The sequence below is a fragment of the Gallinula chloropus genome (assembly GCF_964237585.1).
Source record: "Gallinula chloropus genome assembly, chromosome: 2".
In the NCBI taxonomy this organism is placed as follows: Eukaryota; Metazoa; Chordata; class Aves; order Gruiformes; family Rallidae; genus Gallinula; species Gallinula chloropus.
Window position 1 is genome coordinate 127,523,883 of NC_140086.1, and position 20,167 is coordinate 127,544,049.

The 20,167-nt window shown below is 39.6% G+C and overlaps 1 protein-coding gene across 1 annotated transcript in view; it reads left to right on the forward strand.

Annotated features, from left to right (window-relative positions):
- Positions 1-299: 299 nt before the first annotated feature.
- HIBADH (3-hydroxyisobutyrate dehydrogenase) overlaps positions 300-20,167 on the forward strand; it is an 80,333-nt gene continuing 60,465 nt past the window's right edge. Inside the window, exons 1-4 of the mRNA XM_084260217.1 lie at positions 300-398; positions 8,627-8,787; positions 13,626-13,735; positions 16,039-16,160. Of these exons, the coding sequence (XP_084116343.1) occupies positions 317-398; positions 8,627-8,787; positions 13,626-13,735; positions 16,039-16,160 (475 nt within the window). The 5' untranslated portion in view covers positions 300-316. The remainder of the gene's footprint in view (positions 399-8,626; positions 8,788-13,625; positions 13,736-16,038; positions 16,161-20,167) is intronic.

Sequence of the window (20,167 nt, forward strand, 5' to 3'; positions counted from 1 at the left end):
TTACCCGCCACCAGCTTCGCTGCCCCAATAAGGTGCCCCATCGGCTGCCCGGCCCCCGTCCCGCCCCGCTCCGCTCCGCGCTCCGGGGGCGGGGAGCGGGACAGGCCCCATCCGTCACGGGGTGGTGGGTGGGACCGGCCGACGGCGGGGAGGAGACCTGTGCGCTCCCATTGGCGGAGCCCCGCTGAGGAGCGTCTGTGGTTGGCTGCTGCAACTGCCGCTCGCCGCGCTCTGGCAGTGGCGGGCGGTGGCGGCGGGCGGGGAGGTCCCGGGGCGGGTGGCTGCTGCCCGGAGGTCACTCGGCGCGGGGCGCAGCATGGCCGCGGCTGTGGTGCTCGGGGGACCTGCGGGCTGGTGGCGCTGGCACAGGCGGGTGTGTGCCGCCCGCGCGGCGATGGGTAAGGAGCTGCCCCTCCCCTCGGCTTGAGCGGCTCCGCTCTGACCGCCGGGCGGTCGTCGCCGGGCGGGGAAAGGCCGGGCCTTTCCAGGGAATCGGCCGGGGAGCGCTGCTGCCGCGCAGCCCTGAGCGGCACGAGGGCCCTACGCACCCGGCGGGCCCGGCCCGGAGCCTGCCGGGCCCCGGAACCGCCCCGCCGTGCAGCGACCCCGGTGAGGGATCCCCCCGGGCGAGCGCTGGGAGGGTCGTTGCTGGCACGGCGCGCTCCCGCGAAGCGACTCCCGCTCCTGCCTTATTTGAGGCCCTACCGGAGCTTCGGAGCGGCTTAGCTCAGTAAATGTTCTCACTCGTTTGCTTAAAATAGCGTGCCTGGGAATTGTCAGAGCCCCCAGGCGGGTCCTGTGGCACCAGCGACATGTTAGCAGTACCTGTCACCTAGATTCGGGCAGTTCAGCCCTCGCAGTCATTGTATCCGGTTATTTCCCTTCAACTGAAGGTAAATCCAGTGGCACTTCCTCCGGTTCCAGCTCTGCAGGCGCTGGCTCTGAGTGTGGTTGGTTCACGGGCGGTGGAAAGAACAGACGCCTTTACGCGGCCCATTGGTGCAAGTGGAGGAAGAACATACTTGCAGAACTGGAGCCCAAAACCTCCCTTTTCTGCCCTGGAAATCACGCTGCTGTTCCTAAGTGCTGGAGATATCTTTGGTAGTCTTTTCAGGGCCATTTTGATAGCTGTCCATTGCTTGCGTATGTTACTCTGTAGTTAGGCTCTAAAAAGACAAGTAGGTGAAGACTTTTCAAGTAGCAAAGTGGAAGAAATGTATTATTTTAAATGGTATGTGATTCCAAAATCTTGACACTTAAAGGGTTTCAGGAATTATTTAATTACTTTTAAGTAAGAAACTTCTTAGAAGTTGTAATTCCCCTTTAAACCTCATTTGAACTGATCAATGAAAGTGCTTGACACTTGTTTTTGAAATCAGCTTTCAGTGTTATATTTGCTTGATTCTTGTGCTAATGCATGATAATTTTTTTTATATTTGCTACTTTGGTGTTGTGCTAAGTAATAGCTCAGGTACAGCAGGCGCATTGGTCACATGCTAGTAAAGTTAAATAGAGGAGACCTGTCTGTGTGTTTAGTGCCCTTTGCGATACCACAATTGAAAACAGTAACTCTCAGTGTGCTTTGAACTTTCTGTACCTGGTAGATGTCAGGTATTTTCTGTAAGAGGTTTGAAACCCACTGTCTTGGTCAGTATTCCAATGGTCATGTTTAACGTAGAGAAATTGAAGGGATCTCATGTCTTAGTGTGAAGTGAACCCAAAACAGTACACTGACTCTTAAGGCTGAAGAATATAGTTTGTCTTTGCCTGAAGACCTGAGCAAGAAACTGTGGCTAAATCTAAGGAGAAATTGTGACTCTCCCAAGAAACTTTCGTCAGACAGAATTTCATCCACAGCGTTTAAGCTCTGACTTAGTAGTGACTGTGCTGAAAGTCCTTTTGACTCTGAGAAGTGTTTATGGGATGAAGGTCTAAGCAGTAAGTCTTCTTAACTGCTAAGCTCTACTGCTTAGTTGTATGTCGAGGTTTCCCCATATCTAATGCATTTATTAGGTTTGCCATCCTTTTGTTTTGAGTAGTCTAAAAGTTGTCCTTTGAGGAGAGATTTCATCAACTGGCACTCTGCGTGAAATGCCATCCTAGTGAAGGAACTCTGCCAGCTCTGAGAGCTGTCCAACACCACAGCTTGGTTACTGAGTGGGCTGCTTCCTTCGTTTATTGAATGCTTCTTAGTTACTTGGTCACTTGCTGTTTGCACGTGGTGCAGACAATGATGGACTGTTTCTGCTGTATGTTTACACTGGAGGGTGTTAAATCATCTTGGAGGAAAAGAGCCAAGGGCAGATTTTGGAGGAGGATCTTGGATATGCATGTTTTGTGTATTAACAAGTTGTTAATACAATGTAGTCTTGTGGTCTGCATCTGACAGTTGTTGGCAGAGATGCTTCATGAGTGGTGAGGTGCTGGAACAGGCTGCCCAGAGAGGTGGTGGATGTCCCGTCCCTGGATGTGTTCAAGGCCAGGTTGGATGGGGCTCTGGGCAACCTTGTGTAGATCCAGGCCTGAGGTTGGTAGCCCTGCCTGTGGCAGGGGGGTTGGAGCTCTATGATCCTTGAGGTCCCTTCCAACCCATGCCATTCTATGATTCTATGACAGGGTATGGATAACTTGACTTAAAAATACAGTTTTGATGGATGTGAAGAACTCCTTCTTGGGGACTGCTATAGAGGATGAAGGGGGAATTAATGAGGTATCGCAGTTGAGAAAGGAAGATTTTCTGGTGAATGAAGATTCATCTGCTGAGGGAGCTGCTCATCAAGGAAGACAGGAGAATGAAAATATCCTCACAAGTACTTTTGGATGAGTAGTAGAGACTTATTCATTTAATAGTTAAACAGTACTTGTGTTGATGAAGGAGCTGTGTTTGAATTGTTGAATGATGCCATGCTCTGATGCAGAGAAGCATTAATTACTAAGCAAGGTTTATGACAGAAAGACCTGCTGCTCTGAAGTCCAGCATGTTATTTAATTAAGGGATCAAGTGTACGCTTGATACTCCTTTTAGATGAAAAGCATATACTACATGGTTTTGTCTTTAATGTATTGTTAATGAGGTATGGCTACAGATAAGAAAAAAGAGGTAAGAAGACTTACTGTTACAAGATAGTATGTCTGGATTTTATCAGCAGACCTTTACAGAGGCAAGGAAAAGCAAGTGGGATGTTTTCAATGTAAAGTTGGCCAAGTTTAGAATCTTGTAATCTTCTTAAATTATTATTTTGTCAGAGCACAGTTCTCAAAGTCATTGCATAACCTTTAAAAGCCTGCGACCCTGGGGCAGTTTGAATTCCATTGGCAAAAGCTTCTAGAAGCAGAAAGATTCTGTCCATATACAACTGCCGTCTCTATATTTCTCTATCTAGTTCCCTCCAGGATCTAGTTCAGTAGAGATTTTTTGAGTTTCCATAGAGAGAAGCCTGCACCAAACACATAAGCTCTCTCTAATCTTTGCTTTCAATGCAGAAAGGAGGAAAGGGATGGTGTCTTTTATTGTACCAGAGCTAAGATGCTAAATCTGTGGCAAAATCCCTCATTTAATCACTCAGATTGAGTAATCATCATGATTATCTCTCCTTGTCAAGTTACTTCATACGCAACTGTACTTTCTCATAAAGGTCTGAGCAAAACCAGCAACTTCAGGCATTGAGCTTCCTCTGGGCATCTTCCCATGGTCCTGTTAAATTGCACCTACTGTCTTGGAAAAGAGCTCAAGATTCACTGATCCAGGGAGATCAAGAATTCCCATGTGACTTGCAACCACTCTGATTAGGAAATTCATACGGGACAGGAATATGGGGGCTGTTATCCCTTGTGCTAGATTTATTGGTTTCATTTGACTGTGGAGCTCGGGATTCCATCCCAGGAACTAGATGCTTCAATGAACATTGTTCAAAATAGATTTTATAAAGCCCAAAATTAAGTAATATAGTTGAGACTGAAATTCTCAGTCCTGTTCTTGGCCAGTTAGACTGTGCTTTCTCGCCGAATACAAGCATATTGGACATTTTCCATCTCTGCTGTCTGTGGTCCTATCCAGCTAGTAGTTCCTTTTTGTTTGAATCCAAAGAGATGTCCTCTGCACTGCATATTATACTGTCTGTGCAGTCTTGCATTTGCAGTGAATTCAAGGCACCACTGGAGCTGAAATTCTTTCTTGAAACTGCAAGAGCCATTACTTTAGGAGATAGTGTAAAATGAAATGTAAACATCTGAAATGATCTGAACTTGTAGCTGTGATCATTTCGGTTAAAAATAAAATAGCTTTCAGTGTCCTTACGCAGAAGCTTGAAAAGACAACTTTAAGGTTGTTGACTGGAGAGGTATTCTAAGGACAGGTCTGTAGTCTGTACATTTCTGAATTTACTCTCTTAATGGATGTATTTTGTTCAAGAAAAGGCATTCAGAGATTCATAAACGCTTGGTAATTTTTTAATTGAATTACTTTTAAGATAACATTCTTGTGATATTGCAGATTAGGTCAAGTGTTTCTATTGTAGACTGACTTTTCAAAGCAAAACTTTTATCTGCATTGCTTACAAGCCCTCGGTATGTCAAGAGGGTCATAAACTGATCTTCCTCATCAGTGAAGTCTTCATAAGCATGGGACTCTGCAAGCACATGTTCTCTCAAGAGAATAATGAAGAATCTCCTGGGGAAAGACCAAATTCTTTATAGACTCTTTATAGCTGTAGCTGGTTTTGCTCACAGTTAACTTGATCTATAGATTGACCTGTGATGCCAGTTCTATTCCCAGTGAAGGAGTATTAGTTGCACATGGCATCAGTGATTATTTTAAAAGTAGTTTCTATGGCTCCTACAACTGATGTTAGCAGTTGAATGTGGCCTCAGCTTTTTTCCAGCCACATGATTGCAGCAGGCTACTGTAGATGTTATGGTTGAAGTAAAATGGGCTCAATACCACAGTGACAGTTTCTGCAAGTGCTTATTCAGTTGATGGGATTAGTTAAGGGTACGTGTGTGTGGGTTTGCAGAATATCAATCCTTAGATGTTGGATGTATACAGTTATTTTGAAACCATGCCTGTGCCACTTATCAAATGGTAAACAGTGCCCAGATATTCAAGCTGGACTTTCCATGATAGAATCTGTGGAGTTCCATCTAATATGAGGATGTGAAAAATTGTGTCGTCTTAAACATCCTCCATTTGGCAAACCCCCACTGTCTTAAGTAGTCATTAAAAATGTGCCATGATTCTAAATGCAGTTGATTCAAATTTAATTGAAATCAGCTCTGTTAGGTATGTCTGTGAGCTAATTTCATCAGTCTTTTAAAGCGGTTTTTAAGTGGCTAATTTAACACTATGAAAAGTTAAACCAAACTAAGGAATCAGAAACTGAGTTAAGAATTGGACTACTTCTCTAACAGGTCCCAGTTCCTGTGGATTTGAATATGTTCTAGTTGGCATAGAAAATTATCCCTGATTCATGAACAGAGACAAGAGAAAATCAACAAAGGTAGACAAAAGGGGAAATAATAGCATATAGTGACGCAGAACTAATAATACTGATCAGCATGTTGCCTCAGATTCCAGCTTAACTGTTGCTACACCTTCTGGAGATTCTGCAAAATGAAGACTTTTCAGGAAGGCTTTATAGCAGAAGAACGAGTTAGTTTTGTGGATATTTACATTGTGGAGAGCTGCCTTAGAGAAGTATTAGAAATACTTTGTTGGCAATAGGCCTGTCATTGTAGTCCCATTACCAATTGATGTCATAGTAGTAAGATGTGATGATAGCCATGAAAAGCTGTCCAAGCAAAGCAGTCACTTGTGACATAGTAAAGTAAGGCAGAACACAGAGAAGTGACATGAAGTACCATGCGCAAAATGGCCTTCTCCATTCACAATATTTCCATGAAAATCAAGGCAGGAGTATGTCTGTTGAGGCAATTGGCCAGGTCCTGAGGTAGCTGAGATCTCAGATATGATGGAGAAGGAATCAATGAGATCTAAGATCATGGCTGGGTCTTCTGGGCTGTAGGTATGAGTGGTAAGCACGTAATGCTGTTGTCATCACTGATACAGAAAAAAAGCTATCAAGAAAGTTTTCTGAAGATGATTAAGAGATTTCTTGATGCTTTGTTTGCAGTGATGGTTAGATGTTCATGAGATTGTGGAGAGAATAAGTGATCAGATTATAACTGAAGAGTCCACAAGAATGAGCCTAGACATGGTAGCCAGATTTATTCTTCTGATAAGGTTACTTAGAATTCACAGAAACAAAGAAAACTGATGTTTAGACACAGGGCTTCTAAGCAGGCTTAATTGATGACTGCTGGGCTGTTGGCCATTTGACCATATCTCTTGTGTATTGTGCTGCACAGGGTGGAATCACCAACTTACTTGTCTTGTTGGGTATGCTCTTGATAACATAGGAGAGTATGTAATTAAACTTTTGCTGCAAGGATGCACTACTGAGTCGTGCTCAAGTTGTTGTCTACAGTAATCCACAGGTTCATTTCCACAGACCTGCAACCTATCCAGCCAGTTGTCAGCCTCCAATGACTATTCCTGCCCCAAGCACAGGACTTTGTGTTTGTCTTTGTTGAACTTTTTGATACCCGTTTCTCAAGTCTTTCTGAATGGTAGCCCTGCCCTGCAGTTTTTTAGTCATTCCACCCAGTTTGGTGCCATACATGATCTTGCTGAGGGTGCATATGTCCCATCATCATAGTCATTGATGCAGTTTTTAAGCAGTCACAGTACTGACCCATGAGCAACATCACGTAACTGTCTGTTGCTAGTCTCTGAGCCACCAACCACGGTAAGCCCAACAGTCCAGTCAGTATTTCTTCTGTCAGGCAGTCTTGTGGTCCAGTCCCATGCATGCTTTCCCCATTTGGCTACCAGGATACTAGAGGTGGCCGTTTTGAAAGCTTTTTTGAAGGCAAGGTAAATAAGATCCACTAGTGTTAAGGGGTAGAGGCAGAAATATGCGGAAAGCCAGGACTTGACCTCCAGAGGAAGCTGGAAGCTTTGGGCTAGCAAAAGGAGCAGTTTTAAATTAGTGTAAGTGATATACTGGGGAAGACTGACTCATAGAAAATGTGAGAAGAAAAGACTCCAAAATTATTACTATGGCTGATGATGGTGTTTCAGGCTCTTTATTAATTTGTTTCCTAGATTTGACATCTAGCACTTCTTTAAAAAGCAATGTGCTCTTTTCCTGACTTATCTTAGTTTACACTAAGTGTTTTGCCAGTGCAGTTTTCTTTTAACTTGTGCTATTTCTCTAGCTATGTAATTGCTAGAGGCATCTGTGGAAACTTCCTGAGACCAAAGTTCTCTCAACGAACCTGATTTATTAAATGTGGCACTTCCAAAATAGTGCTGCAGATGAAAGAGCATGACCATTGCTGGCTAAGAAGGAGCTTAAAGTCAGAAAGACTTTAAAATGATTAATCAAGTGTTATTGGCCTAGAGAGGATTCTTTGCTAAGCATTGAGACCTCTTAGAGTCTAGATCCAGCTTAGGCACATTTTCTGTATGTGCTCTTCAGCGTTAGAGTAGTTCCATAGTTTCTTAGCCTTGTTTCTGGCTGCTTAGTTGCCACATGCCTTGGTGCTTATTCTGTATAATGTTTTCCTTTGCCATAAAGGAGGAGTTACCTTCTGCAATCGGCAAGAAGGTCTCAATGCTGCCAAATTTTGCTGCCCTTGGATTAGGAATGTTGAGAGTGATGAGATAGTGATTGCAGTAGATGGATGCCTGCAACCCTACTCAGTGTCCAGCATTGGATATGCCTGCAATGCTACTTAAAATCCAGCATTTGATACTCACTAACTACTTGTCAAAAGTAACTGACGGAAACTGTGGTGTTTTCTGTAGATTGTAGATTATGCTTTAGAATTTTGTCTTGGTAGTATGGCAACAGAATACAATGGTTACTCCTGTAAAGACTACACTTTTGCATTTATACTCCAGTTTGTTCTAGTCTTCAGTATTTGCTTTTCAACTATAGTGCAGATGATTCCGTGGCTCAAAGGGTTTGCAGTGATTTTATTACGGAGGCTTTCACCTTTAGGTTAGTGGCTTATATCTGCAGGATCAGGAGAATCCAGTTATTATCTGTGAGTTGCTGCATGAAGTGTCAGCCTCAGTCCACTTCTGGAGAACAGGTGCTATATCCCATGGCTGCAGCCGAAGTTGCAAATAAAAAGCCTGTAAAATATATATAAAACTGAATTTTATAATCCAGTTCAGGATTTAGACACATAACTAGATAGACACAAGCCTGCGTGTGTTAAGTCTGTGTTTGAGGTCCTCTCAGACTGAAACGCAGACCTTAGCTTTCAGAGATACTGCTCAAGTTTGATTATTACTATGTTTGTTGAAACATCCATATTTTCCAACTTAAAATAGTTTTCTTCTCTATGTAGAAAAACCATTCTTAGATTGTATTTGTGACCCAATGTGAGCTGTAATTTGCAGTTTAAATTATGGGGAATAGGTTGCAGATTTCCACTGGTTTGAAGTGTAAAGTTGTTTAAATCAATGAAAACAGATTGCATGCTAGCTTTTGTTACATTATTGTTACCCATTATTCTAAAAATCAAATATATTGATATTTATTATTTTTGAAATCAGTGTGTTCTAGGGCAATGGCTTCCAAAACCCCAGTTGGATTCATTGGGCTGGGTAACATGGGAAATCCAATGGCAAAAAACCTGGTAAAACATGGATATCCGGTTATTGCATATGATGTATTCCCAGAAGCTTGCAAAGAATTTCAAGACTTGGGTGCTCAGGTATAGTGATAAACTTTCTTTATTCCAACAATAACTGTATGTATTGAATGGTTCTTGCATGCAGTGTTTTTTACATAATCTCTGTTTTTCTTAGTTAAGATCACAATTGGAACTAAACCAGGTTTCACTTGGAGCAAAGACACAATTCCACCCCACATCATGCTGTTAGCCACAACTGCCACCTTGTTGGACTTCTCTAGCTGTTTTTTCCCCCCTTTTTATGATAGTAGGTTGATGTCCTGTTCTTTCACCTCCCTTCTTTCTCTTGCTTCCTCCTCCCCCAGGTCTAGTGGGCTGCTTTTCATCTGGTTCCTATTTTGACCTTTTCAGGTTAAATGACCCTAGTTAAAAATTCCTGCTGGCATAGCTGTAAGGGTTGTTGGGACATATGAGCTTTCCTGCTGCTTCAAGGTGCAGTCCTCAGGGGCAGGAGAAAAATCTAATTATTTAAGCACTTATTCTCTTGGAGGTGAGGAAGGTTATGGTGAGAGAAGAGGAAGGAATGAAAAGGAAAAAGGAGGGAAGGAAATTGATCACATTAAGGAGGTTTACCTTCCTGCCATACACCCTGGGAAATCTTGGCCCTGTTCCAGTCAGTGCTATTGCTTTTGTTGAGCCAATAATACACCCAGAAACCCATTCAGTCTCTCAGATGGTTGGGTAATTTCTAAGGGTCTGAAATGTATTTAAATGTTTTTTACATGCTTTAAAGTAGTAGTATTTTAGATAGTTGTGGGTGGATAGGTGCATAAAACACCGAAACAAGAATATACTCAACTAAGGAGAAACCAGTGTGAAAATAATACTCTGATGTGACAGGGTAGAGGATAGGAGGGAATCTTCCAGTGATGGCAAGGAAATTGATTGTATATCAAGATAGAGGAACCAGATGCCTTGAAATTTGGAGCTAATTTCAGCTGTTTTAAATAATGAGGTAATGTCAAGATTCTCAAAAGATAAAATGATACAGTACACCTGTTGATAATTAATTGCAACTCCCCTTCAATAATTACAGAATCTTGGCCTTAAGGTGGAAAGCAGGCTTTTCAGCTTCTTTTCCTAGCTACTGTATTTATTTTGTTAAAGCAGCTGCCACCCTCAACATGAACCAGAACTGTCTTGAGTAAGAGGCTGGGCAAATAGACAAGAAATCTCTGTCGAACAATTGGTTGTACATTTAATTCATGTTCTGCAGTGGCTGCCCATTTGGGTAGCTTTTTGCCATAGTAATACAGTCCTTGGTATCCACTGCAAGGCTTAATGTGTGATATTAAAGGTGAACTGTAATGCTTTTAAAAATAAAGCCAAAAGTATGTTTTAAGATCGTAAATCACGAAGAGAATACATGGGTAGGCTTAAATACAAATAAAACACACTTAAAGAAAATCTGTGAACATAACTTCCTCTTCTTGATCTATAGGTGTAAATCCTACCCCTACTTTTTTTTCAGAACTTGGAAACTTGTGAGTCCAGGGGGCCTTGTAGAAACTGCTGTAGAATGAACACTGGGCTCCAAGGGCTGCGTTCTGCTTGGTCTGGCTGGTAGAGTAAAACCATCAGGAGTGTTACAGAGGTGAAAAGGTGCCCCCCAAGAGAGGATACGTTGTCAAATGTCCACTGTTTACAGACAGTGCTGCTACCAAGATATGTAGAGGATGGGGGATGTTTGATCCTATGTCTGCATATTCTGTGACTCCACTTAGACTTTTAAGTAAAGAACTGGGAGGTAGTTTATGTCACGAGGCAGCCACCTGCTTGCTGATGGTGAATAGTAAGGGGAAAAACTGGCTGAGCAGGAACATATGGAACCACTTGGGATGGCACTTGGAGACAAGTTGCGAGGTTACAAACAAGGGAGAATACTGACTAGTGCTGTGAGTGAATAGGCTGCTTCCATGCTCTTTCTCTACTGTCTGTCTCCCCTTCCCCATAGTCCTCACATACTTTCTCACAGAGCAGGTGTACGTGTCACTTTATTTCAGCTTATGTATCTTTAAATCTGACCTCAAATTTGGAGGTTTGAGAGTGTTGCTGAAGTCATCTGATGTGTAAAGCAGCATAAAAATAGGGCTTTTTCCAGTGTATTCAACAAGAACACCATTTCAGGCAAGCAGAAACATTAATTGACTTAAGGTAAATATATTAAAATAATAGGGAAGTATCTTGGAACAAATATAAGGAGATATACATATTGGAGGGCATAAACCAACCGCCAGTATGAATAAAAGTCTCTCCTTCCAGTCGCATACTGCAAAAGTTTTCTTGAAGTGGCAAGTATTAGAACACATACAGAACTAGGTGTGCTGCTGCTCTAACCCAATATGATCTATGCTAGTAATCAGCAATTAGCATTTAGTCTGTTTTTTTAAAGTTACACACATTTTCTTAGTGACTTAAAATGCTTAATGTTTCTTAATACCTTTCAAATTATTCAAATTTATTTCTAAGACAGGAAGTTCCAAATAAAATTAAAAAAAGAAATACGTGCTGCTTGTTAAAAACAGCTAGATAGGATTCCTCTGGGATTATTAATCGTATTTGTTAGAGTACTAAAAGACCAAGAATGACAATTCTCTTTAATTCCAGCTTTTTATGCTACCTCCTTCAAGGCAGCAAAATTATTTTCCTTTATGTGTTTGTGCAAGTACTGTCACAGTCTGCATACTGTTTTAATTTCATGTAAAAAACATGTTAGTATTTTGAAAGATAGGAATGGAATAAATTTATTTATGTGTAGGTGACTACTCTACTATGCTCTCTGTATATCTGTGTTGCTTAAGCATTGCTTAAATCTGTAACCAAAACCCATCTACATAGCCAAGTGGAAATGTGAGGCTGAAGTAGTTTTGAAGTTGTGTGTCCAATGTAGTATGTTCTTCAACTTCAGCTGAAAGACAAAAATGGGGCACAGAGCCTTCAGCTGATAACAGGCAAACCTTTTGAGAATAAGGGAGATGATACTCTCAAATAAGGCGATGTATATGAACTCAGGTTCCAATTACACAATTCCTTTCTCCTCTTCTAATAATACACATTGGGACTGAACCGAACCACAGATACTCGGAACTAAAGACAAAGGTGTCATACTCCTGTATAAAGAGCTTGGCTCTCCGGTCTCCAGGGAAGCAAGTCATAAAATTAACTAATTGAGTATAGAAGCTTTTCTGCTTATAATTGCCTCATTTATTCCTCCTAACCTTTGTTCTTTGGACCAGGGTATGTTTCCTTTTATGACTGCATTATACCAGATGTTTCATGTATTAACTTATTCAGTCAAAACAAAATGTGCATGTTTCTAAGTCATATCTATGCCAGTTTCTTTGTTTTTTTGATCTTTTTGTTCAGTAAATATGTCTTTCTTTCTTTTACTTATTTTACAAAAAGTAAAATAAAAAGGTTTCTCATGCTGCATCTAAAAAGTCCTCCAAGATCTTATTTAGTATTTCTTACAAATGTCTATTGAACACACTTTATTTGATGCTGACATTTTATAAATGCATTGTATGTAAAAAGTATTTTTACAGGTGTCTTTAGTATCAATACCTGTAGTTATAAATAGATAAAGAATGGTGAAACAAGGTCATCAATTTGTTGATTTGTCTACATTATGGAAAGGAGCCAAATTTTCAGGCAGCTGTTAAACTGCAATTTCTTTAACCCTAAAGCCATGTGATATGGAAAATATAACTTATCCACACTGAGTAGGAAGTGTGTACATCATATTCTTAAAGTTTGAAAACCCAAGGCATATCATGTATCTAGCAGAATAAATCATTGTAATACTGAGTACTTTTCATCATTCAGCCACAATGACTGGAGAATACTACCAGCCCTATCCACAAACAAAATCTGTTTTCAGCTCATCTTGCTTCCTGCTTGGAACCCAATTCCTTTAAGCAGAACTACCTGAATAAGGGAAATCAGATTAGATTTGATCCTCATGGGCTAAAGACAAAAAAATAACCTGTAGTTTTTTGTTGATGGTTTCCCAGATCTATGAATGTATTAATAATGCATACTTAAAAGAAATTAGTTATTTAAAACTAGTATTGGTCGAAAATCTCAGTGGCAAATGCCTCCTGGGCAAAACTCTAGGCTCTTCGAGTTCATTGGCAAAGCTCACAACTCTAGCTGTCAGTATTTCATTTGCTGTGTACATATCTTAAATATCATACTGCCCACCTCTGAGAATGAGCTGGGGAAGGTACCCCCCATACCTTTAGGTATGTTTATTTGAAAGTTGTTGAGGCATTTTTGGTGAAGGACACTCAAGCTGATAATTTTCATTTTTAAAAAAGTAAGCTATAAGGTTGCAAGAAACATCAGTTAGTTTATCTGATTTTAAATTTTGTTTTAAAGTGAGGCTCAGAGGTGCATTAATTTTTTTTCTCTCCTTTTTTTAAACAGTCTTTCTGTCTTCCAATGCTGTATATAAGCCAAGAAAAAAAGTGTGGATTTTGTCATCCTTAGTGTTGTACCTCCTTGGAAGCATTGTAGAGTGATATTTTATATAGATGCAAGGTTTCTAATGAAACAAAGATCCATGAATGGGTTGATGTGATGCATGCATCCCTATTGATGGCTGTTCTGGAGGAACTTCCATGACAGGACATCCTTTTCAATTTTTTTTTCTTTTTTAATTTTTTCTATTACTGGATCCAATTAATTAACATTTCTGTTAGGAGAGCAGAGTTTGCCTTGTGTTCTTATTTTTTACCTAGCTTAGTTGTGACTGATGTTCTGCAGATACTAAAAACAAACTCAGCAAACATCTCTTTTTCTGGAAGTGGAAGCTTACATAAAATTTTCTTCCTTTTTCTTTTTTTTTTCTTTAAAAGGTAACAGATTCCCCAGCAGATGTAGCAGAAAGAGCAGACAGAATTATTACCATGCTGCCTTCCAGTCCCAACGCGATAGAAGTTTACACAGGAGCAAATGGAATTCTAAAGTAAGAATTTGCTGTAGCCTGGAGAATTCCCACTCCTACTCAAGGCTGCTTTACATTATCAGATGATCACTGTTGCTGTACTCTTGCTGTGCCTTCAGGGCACTTAATTTGATGTTCTCTGTTTTGTCATCATTGATATTTCTGATTACATGAGTTCTCTTAAACTGTGCTTGCTTTTGAATGTCTTTTGGCTAAAGTCTTGATTTGATTTTCAGCAGAATAATGATTTCTGTGAATTTGAGATAATTGTTATCTACCTTCTCAGCTGTGTGCTTCTTTTACCATGATGTAATACAGACAAGTATAACTATAATATTTTCTAGCAGCAATTATTTGGTCAAGTACTTTTAAGTGCAAGTACAAGTAACTTCAAATGCTATAAATGAAATGTTTTGAAGATATATCATTGTGCCTCATGGTATTAAAAGTGCATTAGCATAGAATAGCTGAAAAGGCTTCATTGATTTCTACTCTCTTTGTCTGTTTATTACACAAAAGTTTGATTAATCTGTAGCAGTGTGCTTTAACTTTTGTGGAGGGCTTTCTACTTACCCTAAAATCTCTAGGTTGCAGAATTCTAATACTGAAAAATTTTTGGACTTGCCAAATTAACAAATACGTGGCATTTAAAAGGCTCTTCTGGCCATTTGTGCATTGCTCCTAGTGGACTAAGTCTACTCAATACCTTTCAGGATCATGTAGGATCTTCATGCTATCCTGGTTAATAATGTACAGGAAGAAACACAGAACAGACAAAAAGAACAGTGGATTGTCTACAACTGATGATAGCTTTTTAGTTACTGATTTTGGACAGTATCAAGGTGCAGTATAAGAAATTAAAGAAAATACCAGAAAATTAGAGGAGAAGAATTTTCTAATCTCATTCCAATACAGAAGATAATAGTCGCTTCCTTCCCTTGCTGTCCTTAGTTTGATTTCCCACAATGTAGGACTCGACAGATCCACATATCAGAAGTTCAGGCCCTTCAGGGAGGAAGGGTAATTGGATCAGACCCAGAAAGCTGGGAAAACATCTGCAGGAGAATTGTATCCAGGATGGCAGTGCTTTGAAGACCGATTGGCACCGATTATACTTGCTGGTATAATACAGCCAGTTAATCATCTGAGTACATAGATGTGGAAAACATTGCGAGGAGCAGAGGATGTGGAAAGGAGTCCCGTGCTGCTGCAGTTTCTCCATAGTCAAAGAAGTGTGATTTGAGAGTAGTGGTTAATTGTCGCTCTGAGTGACCAGGTCCTTGGCAACTGCTTTGCTTTTGATCATTTTCCAAAGCTTTCTAAGCTTTACTGATGCTCTGGAGTGTTTAGTAAACTTGGTCATCCCGCTGGGTTACCAAGGGGCCTGTGCCACTGAACATAAGGGGAAAGGATGTAGCACTGTATCTGCCATGCTGCTTTTCATTTGCATGTGTTCAAATTATCTGTAGCAGCTCATCCCTTCTGTGAAAAAGGCAAGATCTGTAAGATCTGTGCATGTGGCAGTGTTTGAGCCTGGAGCTACAGCTGGGTCCACAACTATATGTATATATTGAGAGACTATTTCCAGCTATCTGGGTAATTAAGTTCAGTGAAACTCACTGCACTGCCACCAACATGCAAAGTGCAGCAAGACTCTTCATCTGTCATGTGTAGCTTTAAATTACTCACCTTTTTATGACTGAAAAATTACAGTGTTTTATTTCATGGTGTTTGCTGACCCAGTGGACATTAAATCATGGTGCAATTGAATGGGAAGAGGGATAAAAATATCATCATTGTTTAATTTTTGAGGGCACTAAAAATATGCTTTAATTTATTTTTATTTTCTTAAACACATATGCAACTTTTTGTGTTCTATAGTTTGGGATACAATTCTTCTTCCTAAATTTACTAGCTATATCCATGGGAAAACTTAAAATTTTTCTCCATGGTTTGCTTCAAATCTGTAGTGGGCTTCTGTGGTGTTAGAATAAATTGTAGCAATAATTAAAATAATGCAGCCAGACTATTCTGATATGAACTTAAGATGTTGTATATATGCATATAAAAATTGTATATATAAAATCTTAGGCTGTATCAACATTTACTTCAGTTACTTCGAATGCATCTGAGTCATTCAAAATTGTGCAGTACACATACTCAGCAGTATACATACTGAACAGATTTTGCTCAATAGAGTTTAAAACATTGTGTTTATTAGTGTAGCAAAGACTCTGCATGCTAAGGAAAGCCAGTGCCATAGTAATAGTTGCAGATGTCTTGTGCAACAAATAATAATAATAATAATATATCTTTATTTTTAGGAAAGTGAAGAAAGGCTCATTGCTAATAGATTCCAGTACTATAGACCCTGCAGTTTCAAAAGAATTAGCCAAAGCAGTTGAAAAAACGGGAGCTGTTTTCATGGATGCTCCAGTTTCTGGAGGTAAGGCTTGATTAACAATTTACCTCATACCAGACACATTGTCTCTTTGTTTGCAATCTCAGCCACCGATTTGTGCCCTTGTTGGTATGAATGTTGCTTGTCTTTGATCTATGTACAGTATTCTTTTTTGTTCCACTACATTAAAGAAATGAATGTTGTTTTAGGAATACTTTTAGAATTTAGAAACTTCTTTTTTTCCCAAGACATGTTAGTCCTGGAGAAACTGTGCTTTTACATGATATGGTACAGTTGTCCTTTCAATTTAACTGCTTTAATAAAGTTACTTTTATATGCAGCTATTCACATCTCTGCGGTCCATCCATTTATTTCTGTTAAGGAAAGACTGGTTATCATTAAGCAGTTCTGCTGCTTTTTTACTAGAGAAGAAAGGAGGGAAGAAAGAATTTCATTGTCAAGAAAAGCTGTGTTTAAAACAGTTGAAGAATGTGGGTGATATTTGTGTATTCTTGAAGTTGCTAATTATTGATACTGTATTTAATCTCTTGTTTAAAAATAATACAGGAAATTTCTTAATTTTGTAGACAGAAGAGAGCAGAAGCATAAAATTAAAGTTTGAAAACAGAACCGCAGCTGATAGTCACTATTGTTGAATTCTTCTCTAAAATCCCTAGAATGGAAAACCCATTTTGTGGGGGAAAATCTCGGGCTTTTTACAGTCCACACTGAAAATTAATTTAAGTGGCATCATAAAAATTTCTTATCTTCCTGACTTTAATGAGATAATTCAGAGATCTGTACCTGAAATAGAATAATAATGCAAAGGGTAGCAGAGAATTTGACCTTACAGAGTTTGTCAAAGGTATGATGCACAAGCAAGAAAGAATGTGGCCTGAATTTCAGGTCATGAAGATGAATGTGGGTGAGGCCGTCTTTTGTGTGTTTCCCTTCAAACCCTCTCCCTCAAATACGTTTACCTGAGGGAATTAGCTACCTTTTGGAAGCTACAAAGCAAGAAAGGTTTGATTCCAAGACAACCCTAGCTGTTTAGGGGTTATGTTCCCTGAAAAAGAAAAAGGTAATGCCAAGATTGGGTTAATGTGATAACATGCAGCTGACTAGTCTGAATACAACTGGGGTTTTTGGTGGTTTTGGCTTATCTGAATACAAGTTATTTGGTGCTTGGTGTCAGTTACAGTGTGGGTGATATTCTGAAGGAGGGGAAGAGGATAGATACTTCACTTACTAGTATGTCTGAATGCCAAGGAGCATTCTGTACAAATCGTGTTTAAAATGAACAGTTACTAGAAATGTAGGGAAGTATGTTAGAAAATACTTTAAAGTTGTGCTTTGGTCTTTCTATCACATCTTGTCTTTGGGGTGTTTTTTCTATGTCCTGACTGCATTGTTGGCCTTCAGACAAACCAATAAATGGATAAGTATGCTCAGCTCTCTAGAAATTGGCAGGCATTATTCTTTTGCTGTGCAATGCAGTAGACTTGGCAGAAGTCTGAGGGAGGGCATTTGTGGGACACAGTGAGGAGGAAGAGAAATCAGCATGCCTCAACTGTTGTCTTTAGAATTGTCTGTTTACTGACTGTTATTGGCAGACAATTTCACTCTTGTGTTTTTAGGTATTTGGGTGTTGCCTGATGAACGTGAATGTTCATCTGCACTGTGAACAAGTTATTTCACAAACTAAATAATAAATTGAAAATTGCTTGGTCTATAAACCTAATGGAGACATGGTTATGATTTTAATCCTGTCTTGACATTAGAAATTAAGTATTTTAAGGCCTAGCATTAGTACCAGATTTTAGTGGCTTGTTTGCAGTCTTACCCCTGAGAGTAAGGAAGATTCGTTCCCTTGATCTTTTTCAGATGGGCCTGTGCACTATAGTGTGGTCTTCATATGATTGGCCTACAGCATTTACTTGCAGCTTAGAGTCAGGACCCATTAAGTGGAAGTCGATGCACCAAGTTACTGTAGTGTTATTTTGTATTAATTGACTTTGGAAAATACCTCTCATCCCTGTAGTTGCATGCAGATTATGCTGCTAATGCTTTCTAGAGATAGCAATCGCTTTACTGTGGGATTAGGATCTCTTGCAGGTCCACATGAGAAAGTTGTGTCACAGTGCTGCCCTGATTTGTGAGCTCTTTCTGAGCATTTTACACGTGAGGAAGCATCTTCAAAATTCATGTTTATTAAATGATATTTTTTTAATCTAGAGGGGCAGATGTATCTTTTTTGCAACAACTGGATTCTGCATCTTTGTGTGTATAAAGAGCTTTCAAAGCACACATTGTCACAGAACCGTATTTAAACTGACTTCTGTTGGCACTGAGGACACTGCTGGCTGAGTCAGAGATCTAAATTTAGCCTTGAAGAATTGTCTTGCATTTGTCCTCCCACTGACTTCACTGATACAGATTCTCTCTGCGCAGTCCAGAGTAAACTTTACTAGTGGTTTCACTGATGCTGTTGTAACATTTCTCTCTTTTTAATTCAGTACATAAAATACGCTTTGTCTAAAGTACAGTGGATGAAATGTAGTGTGTGGGTTTCTTTATTTATTTCTGATGCGATGCTTTCTTCTTTGCAAGCATTGTTAGTATTCAGGTGCTACCTTTTGAACTTTTTCCCTTCTACTTCCAATCATATCAGCTCCTCTTCTGCTCCAAGTAAGTTGCACTGCATTCTGATGGAATTTCATAAAAAGATGAGACAGCTTGATTTGCGTTTATATTTTTGGAGGTATGGGTAACTGGTTTTCAATTCTTTTGCAAGTATGGTTCTTTAGTTCCACTAATGAAACTTAGGTAGATCTTTCCTATTGCTATCTACTTTAGTCAAGATAGTTGTCAGTGAAGAATTCAGACTGTCAATTGTTAATAAGAGATGTCATCACTCAAATGCTAATAAATACTAGAATGAAACTTTTTTTTTTGTAGGAACCATGAACTGAGGATGTTTAGAAAATGTAGAAGTTTCTATTGCAGCTGTCATTTCAAATGTTTCATCTTACAGTACTACTTCCATAAGCTCCAACTCACCATTAAGTGATGGAAAGAATATGAGTAGTAACACTGACAAATTGAGACTTTGGCTCTTTGGTAAAGTAAAATTTTAGTCCTTAAAGGGTGAATTCCAGGTTTATTGCCTGTGTGTCCAGATCTGTACTTAACATGGGGGAAGGAAAACGAATGTTTAGACATACTATGGAGATCATTTCTTTAATTTCCTTTCAAAGGACAATGTATTTCATGGTTCCCAGTTTCAAAGGGAAAAGAAAAGTATGCCTTCTTATTCTGGAGAAGGGAATGTATTTCAATGGCATAATCAAACTGACAGGAGAGATTAGAGGAACAGAATAACTTGTGAATGCATTTCTCATATTTGAACATTGAAGGTTTCTTTTCCAAAGGAAGCAGAGAAAAGTTAAGACTATGTCTGTGCACACTAACACTTGCAAAGATGATTTGAAAGATTATTTGAAAGATGTTTTAAGACTTGAACAAATAATAAAAAATAAACATTGAGGGCTTCAAACATTGCATCTCTTAGCCTGTGAGTTCTCTTGTCATAAGGAAGCATCAGCAATATTTGCTGGAGTAAAGCTGGTTGAATGGACATGTGCTTTGTTGGAGAGCATTCATAGAGCTACTTTTTAACTGTCATTCCTAGGCTGTATCTGCTTTCTTTTGCTTCGTGGATTTTTAGAGAAATGCAGTGCACTTCACGGAAGAGTTGGTTGGTTTTCTCCCTCTCCAATTTGAGAGATTATGTACTTTTTTAATGAACAACATCAAATAAGGAGTCTCCTGTATTCAGTGGTAAAGAGGGTTTGTTTGGTTTTGGTTGTGGCCTGCTGATGCAGGATTGGAATATCTGTTTGGATCCTTGAAACACTGTCCAGATGAAGCAGGTTCATTAATTTAGAGCTAGTAATTCTGAAAGATCTAAAGGCACAGCAATATTTGTTTGAATGTTATTCTGGATTTAGGCTTGTATGCTTTATTTTTAAAGCCTGAGCGTGGGTACTCAG